This window comes from Mastomys coucha, chromosome X (assembly GCF_008632895.1).
Source record: "Mastomys coucha isolate ucsf_1 chromosome X, UCSF_Mcou_1, whole genome shotgun sequence".
Lineage (NCBI taxonomy): Eukaryota > Metazoa > Chordata > Mammalia > Rodentia > Muridae > Mastomys > Mastomys coucha.
In genome coordinates this window covers 87008179-87023838 of record NC_045030.1, presented here as the reverse complement: position 1 = coordinate 87023838, position 15660 = coordinate 87008179, and the positions used below count along the sequence as shown (strand labels likewise).

Genomic DNA, 15660 nt, shown 5'->3' with positions numbered 1-15660 from the left:
TGTTTAGTGTGTTCAAGTTTTGGGGTCTTAAACTCATAACTATCCTGTCTCAGCCCCCATTAAGTACAGGCTTGATCCTCCACACCCAGCTTACAGTTTCTGAGGGCAGTGCAGTTGGGAAACAAACACTGGGCATCTCCTAATACACCCCCCCCTTCAGCCTACTATTTATCTCCTAACTTTCCATATGAAAATTAAGCTGGTCAGAATCTGATTTTTTTTTTCGTGATGGTGTTGAGCATCAAACCTATGAGCCCACACATGGTATGTATGTTCTATTAGTGAGATACACCCTTAGACCCTGGCCAGTAATTGAAGAGAAATTACAATACAGTCCTTAGGAATGTCACTACAAAAATTACCACCACAGAAAACCACCAGTGTGGTAAGAAAGTATTTGAAATAACTGTTTCAGAATAAGCTGTTTAGATAACAACCTGGGATATGGAAAATGGGAGGAATAAAAATATTTACATATACTCTTGGGGAGTGTCTCAATATCATAGCCCAGGGTGTCCTGTTCTCTTTCTTGCCTTAGCCTCTTTAAGGGCTAGAATACCATGTTCTCCCTATGCATTATCTGTAAGATGTGGTATAGCTTAACTAAATAGTTGGTGTCCTTATGAACACACTCTGGCTAATAAATGGTTTACAACAGTGAAGGAGAGGAAGAATATGGAAATTCATTTGTGTGTATGTGTAAAAAGACTTAAGAGCTATGTATTTCAAGTGTTCTACTTATACTGCAATTTAGGAAAACTTAAGAAGTCTAATACCTATTGAGTGAATTCAACACTGGGTATTCAATATTTAAGATACCATGAGCACAATGTGCTTTTAGTTTAGTGTATTTACAAATGAACTGATAGTCTGACAATTTTGGCAGGTGACCAATGAACAAATGGGGTATCATTACATAACTGTTCTTTATGTTTGTAATTGTAATGTATCAGAAATATAGTAACCCCTATTTATTTAAAGCATAAGTTATAATCTGTGATTTCTCTGCAGAAGATAGGAAAGCCCAGGTAAATACGTTAGGGCCTCTGTGGTTCTTTTACCTTTGAAAAACTAGTTATAAATGATACTTAAAAAAAAAACCAAATTGCTCATTCTTTGATAAATAGTATTTAATGAAATGAAGCATTTGAGTTTCTATCATTTTCTAAGCTTTCTACAAAACTTATGTATCCGCACTTTGACCAAACTTTCAAGTCATGGTTAATGGGTACCTAATAAGATTACTCACTTCACATCTAAAGCTACTGAATGCTCTAAAATAAGGGAAATGTACCAATTAGCTCTTGCAATGTAGAAACTTGTGTGTTTAGAATCAGAGTTAGTTCACAGAAAAGATGCAGAATATAGAGCTTGTTTTTAGTTTATTAATTTATTTTGCAGGAATCTTTGACTTTCTGAATATGTACTGCTTGGAGGTACGGTGCATGCATAGCCTTTTAATATGCCTTTGTACAGTTTCTTCTCAAAATAATGTCCTTCACAACATACACAGAAATCTAAGAGACATGGTATATACAAGATTTAATTAATTTCTTGCTGCTTTAATGAAGAAACTGATCAATTCTTTTACAGTAGGGAAAGAAACATGGACAATGGGTGCTGTTATAAATAACTCAGAACTGTTCAGTCTCGAAGCAACTTTTCATGGCTTTTTTCACTGACTCATCACTCGGTTATCTTTGAATGCCCAAGCCATGCACAATTCTACTTGTACTAAGTATTTGGGGATGCAAATACTACCAAAAAAAAGCTGGTGAATGTGAAACATCAGAATTAACTTTCACAACAGGGAAATACTGTTAATTCTTTCAACAAAGATACAGTAGTGCTGTAACACAGGCAGTGCCCAATTTGAAGCTTTTATACTAACATTTCAATTGCGTTTCCCATTGTCTACAAATATACAGACACACACTGCAACATGGATTCACTCAAGGTCTAACAATGATACAATAGTAAAATAATTCCATTTTTCATCTTAGAGGGACATCTTCACAGTCCAGGATACATCATCAATATTTCCAAAAGACAGTTCTATGCCTCATATTCTTTCTCTTCATAGTGTCAGAAATACATAAACAATTACTTTTTCAAAAGACTATATAAAATTGAGTTGCACAGAGAGTTGGATATGAACCCCTAGATAATTGTGACAAACCAATGACAAAATTTAAGGAAACATTGATTTATTTTATAATTAAAAAGTACTAAAATTGAGACCAGCTCCTTAAAAACTAAACTGCATATCACACTTCCCATTTTATCCTGGGAAATAAACAAATTAGCAACACTTTCCTCCACCATCATTAACCTGCACTAAAACTACATATTTGTACAATGTATTTCTTTTGTTTCTTTAATATCCCCTGCCTCCACTGTTTCCCAAACTAGATCAGAACCAATCCAAACATCTTACAATCCTTAGAAGTTTGTGGCTCCTTTCTTTCCACTTTAAACTTTAAGGCCTCCAAATTTTAAGGGGACAATGTTCTTTTAACACAATGGCTAACATGCTTTCTAAAAACCCAGTTTACAGAAAGAGTGAAATGTAAAATGTAGAGTCAGGTCTGCCTTACCAGGTACACCAAACTAGCAGTTTCAGAAAGCAAGTCTCTCACACGAAGATAAGAGTGCACTAACTGACCCAAAGGGTATGGACACCTCCATAGCAGTATCCACCAGGTTCTACCCTAGTACTACCATATGCCACCTGCTTATGGATGCCAATCTGAGCAGGAGAACATTCTGGAAAAAAGAAACAAAACCACCTGGAGAGTTCAATGAATTCTTAATCAAAGTGGTCATAGATAAGGAGTAGTCCATATATGGTATATATATATATATATGATATATGAATGTCACGTTCACCAGTGTCACATTGTTTTGTTCATTTTCTGGAACTGAATACAATTTATGTGGGCATTTAAAACTTAACACATACAAAGCTTTCTTAAAGTTCCCCTGATGTCTCATACCTAACTTCCACACCAAGCAAATGAACTGGTGCCTCATTTTTCCCGGCAGGTGAAAGCGATGATTGACTAGATACATCATCAAAGGCCTGAAACCATGCACCTACTGTATGTTAACAGCTTATTGACCTTGGTGAGTTTTCATGCAATAGTTTTAATATCAACTACATGGTTTTAATAAAGCATCAGACTTTTCACACATGCTCCTTTCATGGTCAACTGACAAGTGTCATGCTGTCGGTATTTCAGCATCTTACTATGAACACTTGGACACCTTTAGTTAGATATATCAAGTAGTGTATATGTTCCTCCTAACTTGTCTCATAACAGCAAGTGGAGTTGTCCATCTCTAAGGGAGACAAAAAAAACTACACAAAGGCAAGGGCACCTTAAACAACAGTAGGACTGCAAGACTGCTTCTAGAGATTGACAGGAAACCCATGTTACAAGCCTTTGACTCTTTCCAAGTCCATGGGTTTGTGCCTGTGTGTTTTCCCACCATTATGATTTTCACAGTTTTGCCACAGTTGTGTGAGAGATAATTACATAATCATGCTCTTCTTGAGACAAATGGATGTATTTGGGGCATTCTCCACATATGAAGGCTAGATGTGATGTAGAAGATTATGACTGATAGAAAACTATAATGAACTATGCCTTTGGTTTCAATATGCTATGAGTGCAGCTTGTTTTTCCAGGTCTGGCAGAGATTACTGCTAAATGAGAATACAGTGACAGTACAAAGTGGCTGTGTATACAGGAGTTGGGGACAGACCTAGTATTCCTAAGGTTATGACCTCAGGTGAAATTCTTCAGGATGGAGAAACCTAGCAACTTTATTGCTATCTATGTTCACCAAAATAGGGAGAAATTCCAAAATCCAATTCTGAGCCAAGAAGGAAATTTAAGGCAAAGAACCTACTTAAATATACTATTATTAATTTTCTCATTATACATCACAGCAAGTGGCCTGATTTATTATCTTTTTCAGTGTCTCCACATCTGCATTGTTTTATAAGTAGTGCTTTAGTATTCCCTGAACTGCTGAAATTCAGTATGATCTGTCTATTCAACTCAAAAAGATTCAAACTCCCTGTATACATCATTCTTTTGACAGTAGTTTTTTTTCTTTTCAACCAATAGCACCTTGTTAATGCCAGGCTACCGTGCTTCCACTGAGCTATATCCCCAGCCCAATGGTATTTCTTGAGTAGTCTTGTCTCAGTCCTTCATTAATGCAACTTTATGATGTTGGCCAATTTCACTTTCCCTCTCATTGGCTAGTTAACACATGTGCAAATAAATAGCTCATATTGAATTTTTTTTTTAGCTAAATTAGGACTACGGCACAAAGTATTTTCTGTGCTGTAAACATCATGTATTCATTACAAACCAGAAGTGGCCCTGTATACTGCAAGCATTTCTTAAGAACCACAACTGAGCTTAGGATTTCCAATGGTTTTGGAATGGACTTGCATTTGGCATACATTCAGTGTGCTACTGGCAAAGCATGGTTTTATGAGAATGACATTTTATAAAACCATACTTCATTACTTTCAAAATCAATAACCTAAGAAAATATACAATAATTTATGTGGCATAAGTAGGTCTTAGTTACCAGTGTCAACGCAGCTTGATGAAACATTGTTCAAGCAAAAGAGATAATACTACCTCTGATTGTACTTCCTCACAATGGGCATGATATGCCTAATTCCTGACTACTACAAATCACATTTTAAAGTATCCTGTTTGCGTATGAATGTGTGTTTGAAATTACCCCTGAAAAAAGCAGCAATTACAAATAAACTCATTATTTTGCAAAAAAGAAAATAAAGCATATCCTGGGTGCTTTTTCCTGTCCATCTCTTCACAGGAAGCAGCAGGAAGAGGCACAGGGAGCCTTGGTTTCCAGAGAGCTGTGACCAAGTAAGTCTGCTCTGGAATTCACAGTTTGCATAAACTGTAACATGTCCTACCATAATCCAAAGTTCACCTTTAGAAATGAAGAGCCACTCAGCAGTAACTGTAACAATTGGGATTCCACAGAAGAGCCCTTAACATCTCTGTGTACATTCTTGCAGGAGTGAATTCAAGTATCCCCTTCTACCTCTCACTCTGTAATGAGTTAAGAAAGGAAAAAAGAAAGACCTCTCCATTTTTCCTTTCATGAGCCAGTGGCCAGGGCACCACTCCCCCACATCCCCCTGTGCAATCAGAAAATGAAAAGGCTGGGCAGATGAACACAATCCCAAAGTTTCCTTTTCTTTTGGTGAGTGCTCAAAGTTTCACTCTCAACCTGGTGTCAATTCTTCAAATTCAAGTGTACCGTGGCATTTCACACTGCTCACAACGATTTAGTGCAGGGTGGTTGAGAAAGGTACAGCTGTCACAATTCCATGGAGCCCCTTCATAATCCTCATCTCGGGGTTGAGGTTGTATCCGAGGACTCTGTCTGCAGATACTTAAATGTTCTGGGGAAAGAGAGGATATACAAGAAAGGAAGCTAGATCAAACTGTTTCTCCAAGCAAAACCCTAACTGACCAAAACTGAAATGACAAACTACCACAAAACAAAAGGAAGCACTTCCTATCTTAACCACTTGAGTAAGCTAATTAGTAACCATACCACTGGAAAACCATAGATGCACAGAAGATACATACACGCTCCACTTTGTTCTAAACACACTGATTTCTGTGCTCTAAGAAGAGGTTCTGGAGAAGTCCAGAATAGGTGGCCTTTCTAGTTCATTACCAATCAAAAAATAGATAATTAAGCTATATTCCAGCCAAATAGGGGGAAAACACTGAGAAATATGTGACAGCATAATCAGAGAACTCTCTCTCTCTTTCTCTTTGACTTTCCTCTATGCCATAGACTAGTGAATGGATATCTTCTTCCATGGGACATCTGCTTCCAGGAATACACGTGTGTTTTATATTAATGCTTCATCAATGGCACTTAAAATTCAAGACAAAGTTGTTCCCAGAAGAGTGAAAAAAAGAAGACTCTATAGCTATTTATAGAGCAAAGAGTCATTCTATATACATTTCTTTTGTCCTCAGAATTATTCCCTCTTGCCAAAAAAAGTAGTGCATATTACTTTTTGAAAAATGCCTATACCAGGCAATATCAAAACCCAGTTTACAAAAAAGAGTGAAATGTAAATTGTAGAGTTAGGTCTGTGTTACCAGGTACATCAAACTAGCAGTTCAAGAAAGCAAACCTCAGGCTGGTGAGATGGCTCAGTGGGTAAGAGCACTGACTGCTCTTCTGAAGGTCCTGAGTTCGGATACCAGCAACCACATGGTGGCTCACAACCACTTGTAATTAGATCAACCACCCATAATGAGATCTGACGCCTTCTTCTGGTGCGTCTGAAGACAGCTACATTGTATAACGCCAGAGCGCATGGGCCAGTCCTGAGTTCAATTCCCAGCAGCCACAAGATGGCTCACGGCCATCTGAACAGCTACAGTGTACTCATACACATAAAAGAAAAATCTTAAAAAACAAAAAAAGAAAGAAAGAAAATGGAAATAAAAACTCAAAACCTGTATTCCTGTTAGGTCTTAATTCTCTCTGACCTTAGGCTTAAAAGGGCTATACTCGAAGAATTCATCTGGCAATTCTGCTTTGTTGGAAGAGTCCCTATTCAGAAGAAAGCTCACTGGGTAGAAGGGTTTCCAGTGTTCTCTAGGTAGGTTCCTGTAACCACAAACAGGAGCTGGACATGTTTCAGTTGCCACCTTTAACCATCTTACTAGATATAAATTATTGCTATAGAGTTTTTTTATAGATAGGCTCCAAAATTCACAATTTTACCCTTAGGACAGTTGATTTTTTTTTATCCCATAAATAGTATCAGAGTGAAAAAGATTAACAAATCAAAACTGTTAGTTGTTAATTATGTCAATTTCAAATGTAATTTGTAGACAAAAGGTTTCAAAACAATGTAAATAACTAACAAGCCTCATTGAGCCTTATAAACTCAGTCTATCTGATGACTCTTATTGGTGACTCTCTTCCCTGTTAAGTATCACGCTGACTTAATTTGAAGTCATAAATCACTATGAGGTAACTGACTAAAAAACTTTGTCAGCATAAAAATCTATCCAACTCATTTCAAAGCACTATTTTAGAATGTTTACTTTGATTTGCATGAACAATCTTTTTTTACAGCATACTTAAAAGCAGTTTGCAGACTCTCTTGTAGAAAATATTTATTCAGAGGGGAGTATTTCTATCCAGATCAAAGGGAGTGTAGGAAATACTATTTTGTAGCATATACACTAAAAACTGAATAAAGTTCTAAAGTAGGTTTCTAGTTATATAATAATTTATATTTTCATAAAAATGAAAAGCTTCACAAATACCTTAATCAATATTGCTTGCATAGTATTTATCATATAAAAGACAAAAAGTGCTCGAAAGGCATACAACTAAAAGTAGTAAATAGAAAGGGTTTTAATGGTAAATGAAAATGTTACTTTTCCAAACATATTCTAAGGGTAAAGGAAAACATGTACAAGGTACTTCCATGCATATTGCTTCTTCTTATAATGTTGCCTTTTCATTTGCAAATTATGGGTGATTTAGCATCTATTATGGGTAGTATAAAAGTAATCAAATATAACATATATTAATATTTTTTGACCTGCTTTCAATTGGATGGCAGCATACAAAGCTGAAGAAGCATTAGACATTTGTATGAGAAGCTTTATCAAATCCAGAAATTGGAACTCATTTGAAAATTATTTTGTCTTGCTTTCTATATACTATTTCTAGAGAGCTGGCCTCTTCAATAAGGTGTTCAGATGTGGCTATATGCAAATCAAGGTATGCATATAAAGCATACAGAAATTAAGAAAAATATCTTTTAAAACAATTTTTAGCAAGCACCAAGGATCTACTAAACATTGAGCATTATGCACATGAATTGTAATTTTCAAAGGGAAACCTGAAGGCATGTTCTAGTTATGATAACTTGTATAGGTTAACACACTCCATAAATACAATACAAAATACATAATACATAAATACAAACAGAAATACAAACCGTCTGCAGCTGCTGCCTGGGATTCATGGATATCTACTGGCGCTTTGGAAGTCACACTAATTCTTCGGGCTTTTCTCTCAATTGCACAGGTGTCTGAGGAATCTGCAGAAGAAAAGCCAAAGGTACTGAGAGGGGGCAAGATCATTTGTCAGGAAGAGGGGGCTCACAAGGACTGTTCCTGCTACTCACTCAGCTGAGAGAATTTACCTTTCCTACCTTCATATGACCTTTCATTTGCTTCTGAGGTTAAATGTAAACATAATGCTTCTTTACAAGCTACACAAAACATTTGTTCCAAATACTAAGTCACGGCAGAAAAATATACTTGGAGTAAAAACTAAGTGACAGCAACTAAATGGAAATATGAAGGCAAGCTATACTTTAGTTTTGATTAAACCACTCAGTAAAAATGTATTGTCTAAAAATAAACTATACATAAAAGTTGTCTGCCTGGGTTATGTGGGAACCTGTCTCAAAGGACCAAAAAATAAAAATAAAAAGATGAAGAAAGAAAGAAGGTGGAAGAAATAAGAAGGAAGAAGAAGGAAGAAGAAGAGGAGGAAGGAAGAAGACAACAAAGACAACAGTGACAGCTACAGTAGTACACTGTTGTAATCCCAGCATTTAGGAGGCAGAGAACACACTGTAATGCACAGAAAAGATTACTTCTTGAAAAATGGAAGCAACTCAAAATAATACAATAAACCAATAAACATGGGCTCCCAACTCATTTCAGGGATCTCAACTTTGTGCAAGAATACTGTTCCTATATGTTATGAATTTACAATTTATTAGTGAGCAATCCTTGTACTAGATAACAATGACGATTAGCACACTACACATTGTTTACCTTAAAGAGCAAAAGAAAGACGTTGTATTTTCTAATCAGTCTTTGTTTTTGTTTTTTGTTTTTGTTTTTTCTAGACAGGGTTTCTCTGTGTAGCCCTGGCTGTCCTGGAACTCACTCTGTAGACCAGGCTGGCCTTGAACTCAGAAATCCACCTGCCTCTGCCTCCCAAGTGCTGGGATTAAAGGCGTGCGCCACCACCACCCAGCTCTAATCAGTCTTGATTCTGTATGTAATCCCTCAGTAAAATCCACCTTTAGAAAGCACTGCTCCAGAATTCTAACAATGGTGGTTAAGCACTTAGCTAGAATTCTATTTAGCAGAATAAGTAAGAGCAGAGTAATTGTTTCCTTAGGTTGCAAAGAAAATGGTGAAGCTCTGTCTTAGACTTGAAAGGCACATGCCTTCATTTCACTAACAAACATCTTGGAAAGTACAAAGGTCAGGATTTGAACAGATCCCCTCTCTGTGGTACACAGATTAGATATGAAGACAGTGAGCTAGGCCACTGCTCAGGTCCTATGACACCTAGGTCATTCACTGTTCTTGCAATGAGGGTACAGGAGAATTCTGAGTTACCCGAAGACTTATGTTGCTTATTAACTGCACATGCCAATCCCAAAGGTTTCTGTTAGTTCTCTTCCTTTGTCCTCTAATTCTCTAGCCCACTCATCACTCAGATAATATTATAGAGTCTACTTAGATTTCTAGCATATAAGCAGTTTACTATTTTGTTTTTAAGCAAACAGTATTGCAAGCCAATAGGCACTAATTTTAGAAGTGTTTTCAGAAAAATGATGCTGGGTATGGTGGTGTTTATCTGTAAACCTAGTAGCTAGCATAGAGTTGATAAGACCATCTTCAAAATGGAATAAAGTGCGTAACAGAAAATATATTTGACTTCAAACTGAAAAGCTTTTTACTAATCTGTGATTAAAGGCTTAAAATTACTTGGCAAATAACAGTACCATTTTATACTCTCACCAATAATATGCAAGATATACTTTAAGCTCATCTCAACTAAATGTTTAAAGCAGAAACTTATTCAAAAGGGTAGGTAGGACTTTACATGTAGTGTATAAATTCCTTGGGACAAGAGTGATAATAGGATTATACATTTATCCACAATTGTGCATTTGTTAACTATTTAAGAAGTTGCTGAAAATTGGACCCATTATGACTACACGGATTCCCCACCATTAGTGAGTTCCATTTGTAGTAAACTGGCCAAGGAGCAGAGCCCTTTACATGCATTTGTCAGTTTTCCTTTTGTAGGAATGGGTTGATGGTATCTTTATGGGTAAGGTTTTAGAATCAGGCTCTGCTAGCTTCAGATGAAATCCAACAATGAACCCTAAGATGAATTGGGCTTTGGATACAGAGGGGTGATAGGTCCATTAACATTAGCAAATACATTACTTGGCTGGAGAATGTAGCAAACAGGGGCAGGGGAGTTAGGATTCACTCAGTTTTAATATAATATGAACATTTCCTCTTTCACCTATTTCAAAAATCTGGCCTTTTATACTTCCATTTTTCAAGAAATGTGCTTATTTAGGTTGCACAGTTTACTGGCCCGAAGCTATTAATCACATGCTTTCATTACCATTTTTAATGGATCTTTTATTTTTTTTTTTATTAAACTTTTTTTTAAAGATTTATTTATTATTAAGTACACTGTAGCTGTCTTCAGACACACCAGAAGAGGGCATCAGATCTCATTGCGGGTGGTTGTGAGCCAACATGTGGTTGCTGGGATTTGAACTCAGGACCTTCTGTAGAGCAGTCGGCGCTCTTACCCGCTGAGCCATCTTACCAGCCCCCTATCTTTTATTTCTATTCATGGTATCTTGTATTTTTTTCCTCTCTGTAGATCAGTCTATCTGGAAGTTTACTAATTTAGTTTCACTTTTTTCTACTTTGTTATAAAATTCCACCACCAAAACAAACATCAAATTTCCTTCAAAGTATATAACAATTAAGGGCCAGAAAGACTCAGTTAAGGATCATCTTAGTAGACTTAAATGCCTAGCCTCATTCCTAGTACTAAGACAATAGTTCATTGTCCTTGAACAGGGAAAGTTATGGCTTTGTATCTAGCTCCTTAGAGATGCCACCATTCAACAAATTTCAAGATTTTACATGTGGTGGACTGCTCAGATTTTTGGTCATTTCTAACGAATTTAGTCAATTATTTTATGCCAGCCCTGAGTCATTTAACTGTAGCTCATCTGCTAGGCTATCTGTAAGAAAAATCACCTTAGAAGGTACTGAGGCAAAATCAAGTTTAAGGATGCATATTTTATGAACTTAAAAGGCTAAAGTGATCAATGATATATAATCCAGAGGCTTTCAGCTTGAAACTACATATAACATTGCCACAGTGCCAAATTTAGTACTTGGCAGTCATCCACTAAAATTCGTTTTGAGTCATTTTTAGAAATCACTACACTATTTCAAATGTAGGTCAGAGGAAACACCCACGGTAGTATAAAACAATAAAGAGACCAGCTCCTAAGCTGCCATCTATAAATGAACTAGAATTTATGCACTCTCTACTATTCAATATGTCTTCATAACCAAACTTTCTTGAATTATTTAATAAAAAAGGATTAAAATATGAACTTTAAATATTAGTTGTATATTGAGAATATAAAACAATAAGGCCTGTAGATATATGGGTGAAAATGCGTGATTAATCTACATCCAATCACTTACTGTAAGATACTGAAGACAACTTAGGACTTGTTTTTTTCTTTTGATGAGAAAACACTCATGTCCCTATCACTCCACCTTATATTCTGTTTATCAAGCAGCAAAAGAATTCTTACAAAGTCTACTGAGGATTTTTCAACATCCTTATTGTTCTAGAGCAATCTTCTTTTAGGAGTATAGTTTTTATTATGTTAAAGAAATCAGTATTATGTCTTACAACAATTTTAACATTACTTTTAGTGTTTAGTAAAAAAGTTTGGGGACTATTTTACTATTGTCACATTAATATAGACAACTTTTTATGAGGACCATACTCTAGTGAACAGTTCAAATAGAAACTTCTTCAGAAATCTATTCAACTTCTACAGTATTCGAACTATGACCTTTACTCACCTTTTTTAGATGGCTTCGGTGGTACAACTGGGCCAGGTTCTATGTGGTCATAAAAATTATTCATGGCTTTTGGATCAAAGTTTCCTACAAAGAAAAGAGGAAACCACAGGTATTTAGGAATTGTTCTTTTGTTATTTGATCTTTTAAAAAGAAAATACACTGATGAAACGTAGGAAAAGAACATGTTTTCTAGGGTTTCAAATGTCATTATACTATTATCCTCTTTTCTTTATGGTTGTGAGAAAAGATCCAAGCACACCAGTAGAACACTGTTTATCTACAGTATATTACCTAAAGGAATATTTCTAACTGTAAGGCTAGCATCTATAAGCAAGATTCAACATATGGGAAACAAGGAATAGTGGACCTGTTTGGTCTAATGAAAAAAATATGAAGGAGTGTGACACTTCTTTTCAAAGTTTATCATAAAGCCATCTAAGGAAGAAACCAAATGTGTATGTTACATAACCCCGTGGGCTTATCAATGATGATATTGTGAAAATTTTAGAATAAACAAGCTCTGAGAATTGCTGATACAAAATTTTCTCTGGATCTGCTCACTCTCTGATTTAATGTCTATATAAGTGATATACCTTGTGACTTCTTCAAGGTCAGATTGCATTAGGTGCTGGTTCTGATTCTTACCTTCAACCCTTGACTCTGCCTGCTGTGCCCAAATCTATCTGAGCTTGGATATAGAGGATGCTGTATTGTACTGAGTTTCCTGTTTTTAAGTATTGATTTTTTTCCCCTAATAAAAAATTTCCTTCCTACGAATCAAATATTAAGCTGCTTTTCATCAAGTCATGCAATGATTTATTTGCATCTACTTGAAAGTGCATCTCCTACTGCCAAAAAACAGTTTAGAAAAAGAATACAATATTTGGACACCTTAAGCATTTCTAAATCTTAAGTACAAAAAGACTTCATTTGGTCAATTCATATCAAAAAACACAGCTCCTACTTTAGAAAACCTTAATTGGTCCTATTATCCAAAGTTTCAGCCACATAGGCTACATTAAAGAGAATTTTAAAAAATTCTTATAGCTCCAGAAAGACACAATACTACTTGACATATTAACTGCTGCATATATGTTACAGTTCATGTTCTAATCATCCTAATCAAATATTATTGATTTTTACTTTGCTCCAGAAACTGTATCAGTTTTTTAAAAAAAAAAAAATGATGCAATAATACAGTAGCAGTGGTTGATATACCCTGCGTATTGTGCATAGTGATTCTTTCACTACTAGCACAAAGCTAGTAGGCTACATAAGAGTAATAGGGCTTTTGAAAATGAGAACCTGGCTTGATAGCTCAACTTTCATGTTCTGATGGTTCTGTATCTTTAGTTCCACTGTTTGACATTGTTATTATACACTACTCTTAAAGTACTGTAGAAGCTCTCTTAACTGCCATAATTAAGAATACTCAAGTTTGGGAGTAGGTGGATTCAAAGAAAGGATTGTTAAGTAAAATTACATATCACCTTTAATGTAACATAAATATAGCAGTTATTTTTCTTATGGAAGTGTTGGAGGCTGAAATCCACAGGGATAGTATATGCTATGTAAACATTCTATCACTGCATTGCATCTTCAATAGTTGTATTTTGATGCTGAACAAGGATACTTCATATTGTCTTACACAAACCATGTTCATGATAACCTAAAGCCAAGTGTCAGCAAACTTTCTGTCAAAGAGCAGATAGTAACTGAGGTTTTGCAGACCTGCAATAAAATCTGTTACAAATATTCAACTCTGTCCTTGAAACACAAAGAAGCCACAGATACTAGGTAAACAAATGGGCATGTCTGTTTTGCTAAAACTTTCTTTTTTAATAAAACAAGCAGTAGAGCCCTAGTTTGCTGACTTGATTTATAATTTTGCATTTTGGTGTCTTCCAAATGCAGCACATGATAGGACACTTTCTTACAAAGCCTTCCCCTTTCGACTTGTGTTCATTCAAATCTAATTAAATTACTGTTCCTATCATTTTATGTTTGACTCTCTATAAAAGCCAAAGACAGTATTTAAAAGAGAAGCATTCTCATGAATTCTTTTTAGTTATGAAATATTAATTTTATCTGCAGAAGCATAGCTAACTAGCATATGCAGCGCATGTAATCAATGGCAGCGGCAGTAAACGGGAAAGCAAGTCCTTCTGTAATTTGAAGAGCTGGCTAACTTAAAGAGAAGAGAGCTTTTACTGTAACATACAGAACTTCTTTTAAAACCAAGAACTCAGATATCCTACTCTGGGCTCCCTTTCTGTCACAGTATTTTCAAAGACTATCATATAATATAAACTGTGTCTTAGAAATAATACTCATCAATTTATGAAACACTCACATTCAATGATAAAAATGCAATGTAACAATATAAAATAATGAGGATAAATCATGAAACTGCCAAAGTAACATTATTTTTTGCCACTTTGATCCATGAAGTATGGGAATCTCTTTAAAGCCATTCTTACAACAGTTATATAAAACCTGTCCTTAAATCTATGAACCCAAAAGTATTGCCATCTAAGCAGTTTAAACGACACTATGATTTACGGTTTACCAAATAATCAAGTCTATACCTCTAGATTGAAGGAGGTCAACTTCTTTCAGTGTACAGTCAACATTTATCTGGAGTTGTCTGTTCATGCTTCTCAATCTTGTCATTTCCTCAGGCTAGTAAGAAAGCACCCAAAATAGCAATTGTGGGAAAGTCATTATCAAGCCCAACATTTAAGAACTGTCTTTCAGGTTAATTGATCTGATGGGGTATAACTAAGAATCCAGCCTTGTCTATAAGAGAGCATGTCTGTGTATGCTTTTGAAATCAAAAGTACACTGAGGACATTCATGTGGCCACATAGTAACAAATACCATGTATGGTGGCCAGGTACAATCTGAACTGTGTTCTATCATAAAAGCTACCTTCACTGTAATAACAGGGCACAGAAAATACCTTATTTATATTTTTGTGTAAGGGAAAGTGTAACAATCAACCTTTGAAATTAGCACTGCTCATAATTTTAGTCTTTTTTAACCTGGTAAAAGTCAGTGCTTACTTAGCTTTGGGTACCAAGTTTTCCAGAATTCTCTGACTCTTTCTGCTAAAAGGAGCTTTAAGGTAGTAGCATTGCATGGATTTACTAATGAGAAAACAGCAGAGAGGTTAAATTTCCTAAGGGTATAAAGCTCATAAGTGTTAGAGCCAGAACTTACACAAATTTGTTATATACATTTATAGAGATTTACTTTTTTAGATCAAAAGAAACACTTTAACACAGAAAAATATCAGGCATCAATACACTCCTGTTTCTTCTACATTAGTCTGTCCAGCCCATTCCAATCATTAGGGAATCATCTTTTTCTGATGAGCCTTTAATTGCCATACCATTCTTAATTTCTTTACAATTTCTGTGCCTGGACTCTAATGGTATGGATACTGAAGTATTTCCTACATAGCCCAGGTATTAGCTTAATTGCTAGGATAATTTCAACTATACAAAGTAGAACATTAAATTACCTACTAATAGAGAGAGGGAGGAATGAGGGAGAGGCAAGAAGGGAGGAAGAAGGGTGGAGGGGGGAGAGAGAGATAGCGAGAAAGACTGACAAACAGACACACACAGACAGACAGAGACAGAGACAAAGA

At 35.7% G+C, this 15660-nt stretch overlaps 1 protein-coding gene across 8 annotated transcripts in view; it reads right to left on the bottom strand.

The window, feature by feature from the left end:
- Positions 1–1365: 1365 nt before the first annotated feature.
- Tab3 (TGF-beta activated kinase 1 (MAP3K7) binding protein 3) overlaps positions 1366–15660 on the bottom strand; it is a 62888-nt gene continuing 48593 nt past the window's right edge. For 7 of the 8 annotated variants that reach the window (XM_031364840.1, XM_031364842.1, XM_031364824.1 and 4 more), the window contains 4 exons: positions 14594–14687; positions 12006–12089; positions 8051–8152; positions 1366–5464 (listed from right to left, as the gene is read on the bottom strand). In XM_031364840.1, coding sequence (XP_031220700.1) covers positions 5310–5464; positions 8051–8152; positions 12006–12089; positions 14594–14687 — 435 coding nt within the window. In that variant the 3' untranslated portion in view covers positions 1366–5309. Of the gene's footprint in view, positions 5465–8050; positions 8153–12005; positions 12090–14593; positions 14688–15660 lie in introns of those variants that run through there. The other variant, XM_031364844.1, reaches the window with a different exon arrangement.